Source organism: Achroia grisella, unplaced genomic scaffold (genome assembly GCF_030625045.1).
Source record: "Achroia grisella isolate CSIRO2021 unplaced genomic scaffold, CSIRO_AGI_Agris_v1 utg109, whole genome shotgun sequence".
In the NCBI taxonomy this organism is placed as follows: Eukaryota; Metazoa; Arthropoda; class Insecta; order Lepidoptera; family Pyralidae; genus Achroia; species Achroia grisella.
The window spans coordinates 9,367,070-9,379,486 of record NW_026712573.1 but is presented as its reverse complement, the minus strand read 5'-3'; the positions used below and the strand labels follow the sequence as shown (position 1 = coordinate 9,379,486).

The following is a 12,417-nucleotide window of genomic DNA, read 5'->3' as shown; positions in this document are numbered from 1 at the left end:
TCTGGAGTTAATGGACCTCGGTCCAAACGCGTCGTATCGTCAGCAACGTTAAGACTAGTAGGAACCCAACGCCACTCACTGACATCCGTGAGTTCAATTATCTCACCTACTCTATGAGCTACAAATGTTTTGTATGATCGTGAATCATTGCGAAGCCAACCCAAAACATTCATTGAATCGCACCAAAATGTGCGTTTTATAGGTTTAAATTTTACTGCTTCTACAATGGTCGTAGCTAAACGTGCGGCTATTAATGCAGCTTGTAATTCTAATCTAGGAATACTAGATGGTTTCAAAGGAGCTACACGTGACTTGCTACAGACCAAAGCGAGTTGTACGTCTCCGTTAGAGTATGTAAAGCGCCAATATGCTACTGCTCCGTAAGCTTGGGCACTGGCGTCGGCAAAGACGTGTAACTCGGTTTGACTTGGTTGCAAAAAATGATGATTATAACAACGCGGAATTTTTATCTTGGCGGTAGTAATTAAATCCTGAAACCAATTATTCCATGCAATGGTTTCAGAGTTAGGGAGCTCGATATCCCAGTCTAAATTCATTCGCCAAGCATTTTGGAGTAAAATACGACCGCGAATAACGATAGGCGCGAGGATTCCTAACGGGTCGAAAACTCGCATGATTAAAGATAATATTACACGCTTGGTAAGCGGATTGGGCAAGGTCTCTTGGCCTTGTTTAATTGGGGTATTAAAACCTATGAGATCTCTAGAAGGGTGCCAGTATAATCCTAATGCACGGACGCATGGTGACAGGGACGGAAGATTTGCTAGATCGATGTTAATGTCAGATACTGATTCCGATAAAAGATGTTTTGGTAATAAACGAAGTGCATTCGGGTCATTCGATACCCATCCGCGCATTTCAAGTCCTGCACGAGCATGGACATGGACAATATCGGCAGCTAACTGAGCAGCTCTATCACTGGAATCTACCGAACCTATATAGTCATCCATATAAGTGTCATATATAATGCCATGCACTGCTTCGGGATATTGATCTTTAACTTCTAAAGCGTTTTTATTTTTCATATATATAGCCGTAAAGGGACTCGACACTGCACCAAAAATCATAGAGGACATCCTGTAGGTAGTTATGGGTACATTAGGGTTATCACGCCACAAAAACCGTTGCGCATCCCTGTCTTGTTTAATAATTTTAAATCTAGGAAACATTTCTTTAATGTCAGCTGTCATCGCTACCTTTCCTTCTCTAAATCGAAGCAAAATATCGAATAATGATTGTAATAAATCTGGCCCTGTAAGTAAAAGTGAATTTAAACTAACCCCTTTAATTTTAGCGGCAGTATCATGGACTACACGCAGTTTTGCCGGTTTGTTAGGATTCACTACGCCAAAATGAGGTAAAAACCAACATACGGAATTCGAAGATGGCTCATTCTGACATATTTCAGCGTAATCTTTACTAACGAGGTCGTGAATATTTTGTCTATAACGCTCAGCGTAGCCTGGGTCACTAATCATTTTCTTCTCCAAACTTAAAAAACGAGATAAAGCAAGAGAATAACTATTTGGTATAATAGGGTTGTCAGGTTTCCATAATAAACCTACTTCAAACCTACCACATGGAAGGCGGTTGGCAGTGCGCTCTAAAATTTCGATAGCGCACGCATCTGCTGTACTGCGTGGTTCTTTTTTACTAATACCTATTGAATCTAACCTATAATAATTCTTAATAAGGTTTTCTAATGAACTATTGTCAGTAGATGGAAAGTCAGACTCGTCCAATAGAACATGATTCACTATGTCAACCGGACTAGTCCTACTACTGCGAAAACCGAACAATACCCAACCTAAAGCAGTTCTAATTGCAGCTGGCTGCGACTTTGTACCATTCCGTACGCATTGAGGAATAGTGAGATGCCAGTTGTCAATACCGATCACAATCTTTGGTTGTGCATCATCGTAACATAAAAATGGTACTAAGTCAGAAAGATAAGAAAATTCATTAATATTTTTAGGATAAATTGATTGTCTAGCTAACTGTAAATCTTTAATAGAACGGGCCTGTCTAACCTGGTGTATTTCATCCGTGTGACAACCCTTAATGTTGAAATTGACATATTCAATTTTTGTATATTTTGACAACCCCCCAACGCATTTTAAGTGAGTTTGTACACATGGACCCCGTGCTCCAATTTGAGCTGCGAGTTCCGAATCTATAAAAGTAGATGTAGACCCGTCGTCCAATAAAGCATGAGTATTGATACTACCACGTGGACCAGAGATCGTAACAGCTATTATTTTTAAGAAAGGTCGATAATTCGGATGTTTATTATTATTACATGGTGAAAACGAACTACGAGCGTGAGCAACGAAATCAGTCGTCTCTTTGCTCGAGGATTCATCAGAACTCTCAAGTTCCCCAGAGTGAGGAGTGGAAGACGATTCACCTTGTTCATCCTCATTTTCAACCACATAGGCAATATGTAATAATTTATGATGTCTAGAATTACATTTTTCATTGGTACAAATCTCTTTAGAAATATCACAGTTTTTATAATTGTGCAAACCTTTTTTGAGACATTTGTGACAAAGTTTTTTCCCTTTTACAAATTTCCACCTGTCATCAACTGACAATGTCTTAAAATCACAACAATGAGACAAACTATGTTCGTTATTACAAAATAAGCATATCTTTTTATTCTTGGATATGGGATTTGATGATTTTTCATGATTTTCAGACTGATAAATATACGGGGCCGTGGACGTAGATGGTTTGTATGTGTTAACTGTGTGGACTTTGTCGGCTTTTTTAGGGTAATTAATAGGCTCATTGAGAAGACCGAACTTGAGTTGTAGGTCCACCTCTTGTGCAAGGAAGGAGGCTAGCAGCTCAAGTTTAGTAGTCCTCTGGGTGAAATGAGTAGCTGCGTAGTCAGCCCATCGTGTTCGTAATAGAGGAGTAAGTTTACTAAGTACCGATTGAAAGAGCTCTGGTGATTCCAAGTAGGGTCTTTGTTCTAAAAGTTATATTTCTAATAGGGAGGTTCGGAAATGGCTAGACACATGTTTAGACACTGCTATAACTACGATAGACGTAGATTTGCAACCGCAGAACGTTAATATAAATGTTCCTTGTAGCGAATCAGCTATTAATAAAATAAATCGTTCTGCGGCAATTCCAGCACCTCTACAGACACGTAATAGCACCTATACTATGCCTGCCACAAACTCTCAAAACGTTCTCCGTCCTGTCTTAAAAGAACATATGACTAACGATTTAATAATTAGTAGAAGCCCCGCGAGGCCGATTTGTAGTTCAACTACAATTAAACCCATTTCTTCAATTGAAAAATCGCCTAGTGACATAACCTTATTAGCACAGGCCATCACCTCATTATCAAATAATAATAAGCACAAGACGTTTGGAGACGGGCGTCTTCCGGTCTTTGACGGGAAGCCTTTGGACTGGTTGACCTTCAAGCGTGTATATGACAATACACAAGCAGCATACTCGGCTTCGGACAACTTGACTCGGATTGGTATGGCGCTGCGAGGAGCGGCACAAGATTCTGTGGCGGTACTACTAGTCTCTGCGCGAGACCCTATCGAGGTAATACAGGCTTTAGCATTAAGATTTGGCAGACCTGAATTAATAGTCCTACAAGAAGTTGCGTCAATCCGTTCGTTACCAAAGGTCAACACCGATTCTAGTGATCTTCATAAATTCTCTTGCCGCGTCCGTAATTCAGTGGAGGTAATGAGACTTTTAGAACAAAGACCCTAAAGCTATTACGTGTCTGTAGAGGTGCTGGAATTGCCGCAGAACGATTTATTTTATTAATAGCTGATTCGCTACAAGGAACATTTATATTAACGTTCTGCGGTTGCAAATCTACGTCTATCGTAGTTATAGCAGTGTCTAAACATGTGTCTAGCCATTTCCGAACCTCCCTATTAGAAATATAACTTTTGGAACGACGACTACTACGTACGCTACCTCTTTCCTCCAAAGCGGCAATTTGTGCTTCTTTTCGTAGTTCTAAAGCAGCGCGCTCTCGTTCCAATACGATACGCTCACGTTCGAGGGTAGCCCGCTCCAAGATTGCTATTTTTTGGGCATAGTCTGCTTCAATTTCTAGAGTACGACTTCTTATGGTAGCTGAAGAACCTGAAACAGAACTAGCCGCGCTGCTGGGAACTCCAGCGGTTTTAGCGATTACACTCGACGAGGGAATGCCAGGGCTTCCGTGATGTACGGTAGAAGACTGGCCCTGTTCCACATCAGATGCACTCGTTTTTTTTGTTGAACGTGTCTTTACCATTGTCTTTATTGGCGAGAGGACCAATATTTTAATTATTAATGTTTCTAAGGACTGTATATATTTTATATTATATTTTTAGTTACAAGAGAAACTACGGTCGCTGATGGTAAAAGACATATATTTCAAAGTGACAATAAAAATCGAACGAAACATAAAATATTTAAATATATATATAAAAAAATATAATTATCATATAAAAAGGTGCGTTATGCACAAGTAGTTTTTGCGTGAAAGAGTAACAAATATCCATACCTACTTACAAACTTTCGAGTTTATAATATTATAAAAATTAAGATGAAAGTGTTTGGTCATTTATTACTTCTCAGCAGCATAATAACAGTTCAAATATTTGTCTTAAAATTTGTATAACTACGTATCGTATGTAAAGAATACCAATAGCTACTTTTTATTTTGGTGACTACTACTGTGAACTAATTACGGACTAATTACTAGGTAAAAATTGTACTCCATTAAAAAAATTAACCAAATAGGTATAACAAGTATAGTTAGGCCATGATAATCTAAAAACGTACGTCATCATCATCGTACCAATCTAAAACCAATTAACACCTACTGATCAGCTCATAGACTGTTGAATCCAATTCCAGTCGATCGACATTGAAGTTGTGACGTTTTGCGCATCTTCGTATTTTTTGCATAATAGTGACAAATTAGTTCCATTATGAGTTGTCATAAAATTAAATAAATAAAATACTAATTAGTTAAAACGCTTCAAAATCCGTTGCTTAGTTTTAAAGATTTAAGCATACCTATGTATGCTTAAATCTTTAAAACTAAAGTCGCGACAGCGACTTTGTTTAATAATAAATAAATTGAATAATAAAGATTAGCACACAAAACAGATTATAATCAGTACAAGAATTTGATTAGGAGCATGTAGTTTTGTACAAAACTGGATTGTCATCCAACACTATCTCTAAGCAAAATTATAGGTACAGACGCATGAATATACGCCTTATAATAAAAAGTACACTAAATTGAAAGTAATATATAAATACATAATACTGTAATCATTTTGTGAACAGAAATTTATTTTTAAAAAAATCAAAAATAGGCACACTAATAAGTATTATTTGACAGCACTTTGGAACTTTAACTGTCTCCGGAACTAGATCAGTGTTGAATGGAAAATATCTACCTATATCTCTATTCGAGATAAGAATTTCATTGTTTCACCTGTTATGAAATATAAGTGTTATAAAATTAGATTGGATAGCATTCAACCAAGACTAGACCTTCAGGACATGGTTTCTACTCATAAAGAGGGCGATATATTACACTAAGTATCAAGGCAATGTGACATATTATTGGTTTTCATGTTTTCCTTCTCGTAATATACTGGACGTACTTATTGTGTTATTCCTTCTCATTATGATATTCTAAGGAAAATAAGTGTGGTGACAACACTAATTAGAGTAATCAAAACGAGAGTTGTAAAACTGCATCGATGTTTAAGTTAAAAGCATACATAGTGTGTAGTGTAATGTGTACTTTCTTTTCTTCAAATACAGGTGGTATGTTATATTTATAAAGTTTTATATTTCGAATACCAAATTCTAAATTCACTGCTTTCGGTTTCCCTTCCTGGCCCTAGTTTGTAGTGTTTTCTTTGATAATACATAGATATATATATTATTCTTACATCAATTTCCTGTTTCCTTTGTCGTTCACACATATAAATAAATTGCTATTGTATTAGTTATATAAAAAAATTGAGTAAGAAATAAGTCTCTCAATATATTTTTATGTAGATAATTAAAATGACAAACAAGCTAACGGTCCACCAGGAGTGCCATTCAGGATGACTAAGATGTCTACACATCTTGTAATTTCACTAACTTAATAAATTTATAATTAAATTATCACTTACAAGTTAAAAATTATTTTAAAACTGTCAAAATATTATTGCAACACGCAATCTTCTCCAATAGATCTAGAGACGAATAAATTATACTGTGCATGCGATTTGTTTAAAGAAAACAGATAAATATTAGGTAGATATAATAATACAAATGGAGAGTGTAGACTATTACTCAAGTACTGACAACCTGGGCTTTCCCCAACACTTTCTTTGTTGTAACCTTTAATGTTTTCCTTATACCTACATTGAGACCGTTAGTTTGCTCTTTTGTGGTAGAGTGGATTAAAAAAAATATCCAGAAGTAAGATTTTTGTGACTAATTTTGGCTATACCAATATGAGTCGTAATACATTCATGTGAAAGTTAAATATAACCGATATGAATTAAAAATTTAACTACTTAGAGAATAATGCCAGATAATTATAAAAATATAGTATAGTTACAATATATAGGACTAATAGTAAAATATATAAAATTTCTTAATCAGAAGAAAAACAATAAATATCTTATAAATTATCTACAATAATATATAACAAACAACAATATAAATATATATTTGTTATTGTTTGTTTGTTTTGTCCGTATGGTAGTGGATTGGGAATATCACAGTCACCACTCTCTCATCCCTAAGATATCCCAAAAGAAACACAAATATATCACGCAGATGACTTTATATAAAGTCTGTGGTAAGTCAAGTGCGTATGTCTCTCTCTAGTAAATTTACAGGATAAGAGGGTTGATCTTCTATCTACAGCAGGTTGGTTCTTGAGAACGACAACGCTTGTGTTGTATCCCCAATGTTACATGATAACATGATGTTCGTGGTGGTGTTCATATGTGTACTGAAAAGCTTGTTTGCCATTCCGTTTAAGAAAAAAATTGTTACTAACAACAAATTTAAAATAATGCAATTGTTTTCAGACATACGTAGGAAAATTGGAGCCAATTGGTGGCGATCAAATATTGCAAAATTACAACCGTGGCAACCCCCTCACGTACAGGGTTCACTTCCCGGTGACGTCTCCACTTCCACGACTCACTGCACTCCAAGTCAACGAGAACGTAGTGTGTTATGGCCCAGGAGGTAAGCAGTGATATGTCATAAAATGTATTTAACTAACTAATTGTAACCAAAGACAACATAAAACATCACGTAAAGTCACGACTGTTATTCTAGATGGGGTAGTTAGAGGCAGTTTACTATATTATAATGGAATGGTGCATCCGCTGAGTTCATGGTTTACGTTGGCGGGGCACCAGTGGAGTATGATAAGATGAGCATGAGGCCAGGTCAGTTAGCCCATCAAATTCCAACAAATTCACCAGGAATTTATCATGACGGTTTCCAGGTGGAACCGCGTGGAGATCAACCTAACATTGTACATTGCTAGCAATTGGATGATCAGTCCACATTACTAACAATCCCAAATCTCCCAAGTCAGAGGCATTGTCAACTATTGATTTTGTGGTGTCACGCCACTCTTTACTTGTAACTTCATGATTATTATATATTGGAAATTACATATTACGCGTATCTTGGTCTACACAAATTCTTAATCACTTTTTTCACGGCACACCAGATAGCCTATGACCGTCCTCGTTATACTATATTTATGAAATTTAATTAGCAGCAACGACAGATAGATGGCCTATGACTGTCCTCGTGATATATTTCTACAAATATTTTTCTAGTAGATAACGTAAGGTATCTGTTTAAACGGATTGCAACTTTCTACATAAATGAAGGAAACAGCAAAGAAATAAAATCTTGGTGAGAAAATGGTTTCATGCAGACAATTCACATAGTCACAATTGTTATATACTCGTACTTTATACCGCGGCCACTTAAAAACTTTGTTCTGTAAGATCATTTTTAGTGGACAGGTACCTACTTGCCTCTAAATAGAATTAAAAAAAGTCACTCAAATTAAAAATCAATTGTTCAGGTTCTCAGAATAAGTCACAAAACATATTTGCATATTTTTTTGGAAAAGCGCGTTTTTTACAAAATCTAATCAGTTTTAATTGACATATACCTACTGTAGAATATACAAAAAGCAAGTTCAAAACGCTTCTGAAGGCTATATATCCACTTGCAGATAGCCTTGATAGTCATATTTTAATATGTTTAAAACGGATGTGGCTTTATTATTTTATCTACCTTTTCCCGCAGATTCACTACGTTCTATTTCGCATTAAATAATGTCATTAGAATTTATAACCACTTGAAAATCGCTTGCCTGTTTAAAATTTATTGAGAATATAACGTAAACCAAAACCTTATTTACATATGTATAAATTAACGTAAATTATCATTTGATTTGTAACTTAAAAACAACATAAGGTAAAGGTAACGAAAATGTAAAATTTTGGTAATTTATGTTCATGTGGAGTTCCAAGAATGCTGATAGCGTTATCAAGGGTTAAAACATTATTAAAAAATCCTGGTCCAACGGCAGCACAGTCCAACAAACACAGAACTTTACTAGTGTAGACTTTATTATACAAAGTCGATTGCACGAGTACCTCTATTTCACCTATTTCCACCAAGCAGTGCCAGCTTGCTTTTAGTTTTGGTTGAAGTATGACCCGAACCATAGCATGTTGACGTGATATTCGTGTTTATCTGTAGATATATGCGATGATTCCTACTTGCTAAGGGGTGAGACGTCAGATTTTTGTCATAAAAGATTAAAAGAACTGATCGTTTCTTGCTCAAAAGTTTAGACTTGATTTCAGCTTAAGTTCTGCACACGTTTTACCACTTATCATCATCTAGTGTTTTTCCGAAAACGGTATATATATTCACCCATGGAAAATTCATATTACGCCGCTATCTGCTCTCCGCAAATTCAGCGCCTGTAATCTGTGAAGATAAAAATGCAGGGCTGAAGCATGATATTGTAAATGATAATAAGAAGTGTTTATCTGTGGTCTCGGGCTTTTACAATACCAAAAAAATCTAATAATAAATTATATTTAAAACAATTTTTTTAAATTTTAGTACTCTGTATGTATTTTGTATGATATGAGTAATATTCGCTGAAAACTACGTGGAGAACGCACCGAGATTTATTTATTAAGTCATAACAGATAAAACGTGGCTTATAATTAAGATGAAATTATCGTATTTTTATAATTCTTAAAATAAGTGGTTCTATTTTTTTTTTGTTAATTAATTGTGATTCTATTTTTTTTTATTTATATATAGTAATTTATATTAATTGATTAGAACTTCCTTTATACTTGTTTCTAATCTTTATTCTCTTTGCCGCGACTTTTTGTATTTTTCTTTTGCTTAGTCTCTGAAAACCAATTATAGGCTTTCTGTAATAAAATATCTACTGATTATTTTATGTATTGAATTGTTAGCTTTTGGTTTTCTAATAAATAAATAATATGTAGGTATAATATGTTACGACTGCATTTTCTTTTTTTTTTTAACAAAATTATTAATTATTTATACTCTCCTGTTACATAGATTTCTGTCTTCTTTACAGATGTGGTTATACCCAACCGGTACGTCAGCACAATCAGTCTCCAGCACATAATATTCCTAAGACCTGGAAACTATCCATTCGAAAATGATCTCGGTTCGAAACCAAACTCAGTGTATGACTATCCTGGTAATGCCGGTCCTGAAGGGATATTCACATTTGATGATAACGTCGACCCTCCAGGATCTTGGATATCTGGTAAGTACCTACTATAAAAATTAATCGTATTTACTTTAAAAACGTGAACTGAAGAGACTTAAGAATTAGTTCTATAAAAATTCATCGCTCTTTGAAAAAATTTCATCGGCAATTTTTTTCTTTTTTTACTCTTATACTACTTTTCTTAGTTTAGTTACTACTAAAGTCAGAAGAAGAATTAAAGTACTACTGATTTCTTCTATATACTTAAATAGAGCCAGATTTGAATGTATGCGTAAATAAAATTACCTACTTTCGGTATTTTATTGCTCGAAACTTACTTATTTATTAAGATTCTAACGATAATTGAGATATAGGTACAAGACTTTCATAACAAAACAAAAATTTTGGTGTAGTTTATTTATAGTTCATATTATTTTTACAGTCATTCGACCAAATAATACAAGACCACAATATGATCTGCCACAAACTCCTCCGCTACAATTTGACCAGACTCCACAATTAGAGTATGAACAAACACCAAATCCGCCACGACCACAATTTGAGCCAAAGCCAAAGCCCCCGCGACCACAATTTGAGCAAACGCCAACGCCCCCTCGACCACAGTTTGAGCAGACTCCCGCAACACCAGAATATGAGCAGCCGCTGCCACCACGACAATTTATACAACCTCTACCGGTAGCCCGCCCTCCACAGCCAGACATGTAATACACCATTTATACATATAATATTTTTTTAATTTTATTTATAATTAATTTCATTTTTCTAATGGATGACAATAGGTTGGTGTCATCTTATTGAACTTAAAGTTTATATGAAGGTAGATTGTATCATATTAACGAACTTATACTTGGATAATTAAATGTGACTTAAAAATATAATACTTATCCAGATAATTGTCTCTATTTTTTGCGCATTTCAAATTATGGAAAAATAATTCAAAAGATCATTGTTATTATTCCAGATCTTCAAGACCTGACTCGAGGCCATCATTTACACAGGTGGAATGTGGAAGAATTGCTGGCGGCAATGAGCGTGTGCCACTTATATTCAATGGGCAAAGCTACACCCGAGGCGACTGGCCCTGGCTCGTCGCTATATACCGGAGGAAGGATGGAAGCCTCACGTTCATTTGCTCGGGAACTTTGGTGTCTGATCGTCATGTTATTTCTGGTAATTTTCCACGCAATACATTGTTTTTGTCTTGAATAGCAAAGCGTCTACTCACTAAACGACTACTTGATACACGTTTACCTACATCGTGCATGGCAATAGTAGTTAGTTCATCGACGAGATTTTCAATTAATGTTAGACATAGCTACCTACATGTATACAAAGTAAAAAACTAGGTTTTAAGAAATATCTAATTCAGTTGAGTTTCAGTAGTTTTTTTAGTGAATGAGTAATAAAGCTTAATATACGTTTCATCTTCTATAATTTATTTTAGTGTGTTAATATTTCATTTTTAAAACTGTTTGAGTTGTTATGATATTAGAGGAATTGGGATGATTTTTTTTTACAGAATTCGGTGTTGAGTGGTAAAAAAATCATCCCAATTCCTCTAATATCATATCATCTATAATAATATAATAAATAGAAAAATCTAATATAATAACAAGGAAGTGGAGAACAATACTGATAATAAACTGAAAGGATGAAATAAAAAATTTTTGATTACACTACCTAGCCATTAATTTAATATATGGGGTGGTATGAATGATTTATGTATTGTTCTCCTTTGACTATCATCAATAAATTATGTAATATACGAATTCTATTAATTATATGAATAATATTATCGAAAGCATTAATTACTTAAATAATAAAAACAATATTTTCCCACAGCCGCTCATTGTATGCACCAAAAGAGTAGCTACACTTCCATCAAAGATATCGTAATCAAAATAGGCGTGTACAATTTGGAGGACTGGGGAGACGATGCCTATGTCACCAGGACCCTTGAGGCTGCTTACATTCACGAGGCCTATAACGTCTCGACTCTAGCCAGTAAGTGACTTATCTTCATTTCATATCAGAAAAATCGTGTAGGCAATATAATCAACTGTAGTGAGGAAGGCTACTATAAAGATGATGTTGAGAGGACAAATGACTAAGTCCAGAGTTCGCATACATATAGTCTATTTATTTTAAAAGATTCATATTTAAAAGATTTATCTCCATGTTAGTGTTCTATACTCTAAACCACCTTGATTCTGAGAAGTGATAAAGCAAGAGGACTATAACGAACGTTACATTGTTATGTCGTGATGTTCCTCGTCTTAATTAATCTTTATCGGCGTCATAAACTTTTACATTAGCAAGATAAAATCCTTTATTTTACAAATTAAGTCCCATAACAAATTCATCGTTATTTATGTAACTGGAATGGCAAACAAGCTAACGGAAAATCTAATGGCAAGCATCCGTCTCATCGCCTATGAATGGCCATGGTCATCACGTAATCAAGTGATGCCATATATATCACTCAGGGACTAGGGTATCATGCCTTAATTTGCCTGCCTTACCCTGCAATTTTACTGCCGTATTTCAGCCTCCAACTGAAATTGAGTATAAGC

The 12,417-nt window shown here is 35.0% G+C and overlaps 1 protein-coding gene across 1 annotated transcript in view; it reads left to right on the top strand.

The window, feature by feature from the left end:
* LOC131847402 (serine protease gd-like) overlaps positions 1 to 12,417 on the top strand; it is a 30,235-nt gene that overhangs the window by 9,843 nt on the left and 7,975 nt on the right. The window contains exons 2-6 of the mRNA XM_059196982.1: positions 7,107 to 7,269; positions 9,686 to 9,880; positions 10,266 to 10,545; positions 10,806 to 11,014; positions 11,687 to 11,848. Coding sequence (XP_059052965.1) covers positions 7,107 to 7,269; positions 9,686 to 9,880; positions 10,266 to 10,545; positions 10,806 to 11,014; positions 11,687 to 11,848 — 1,009 coding nt within the window. The remainder of the gene's footprint in view (positions 1 to 7,106; positions 7,270 to 9,685; positions 9,881 to 10,265; positions 10,546 to 10,805; positions 11,015 to 11,686; positions 11,849 to 12,417) is intronic.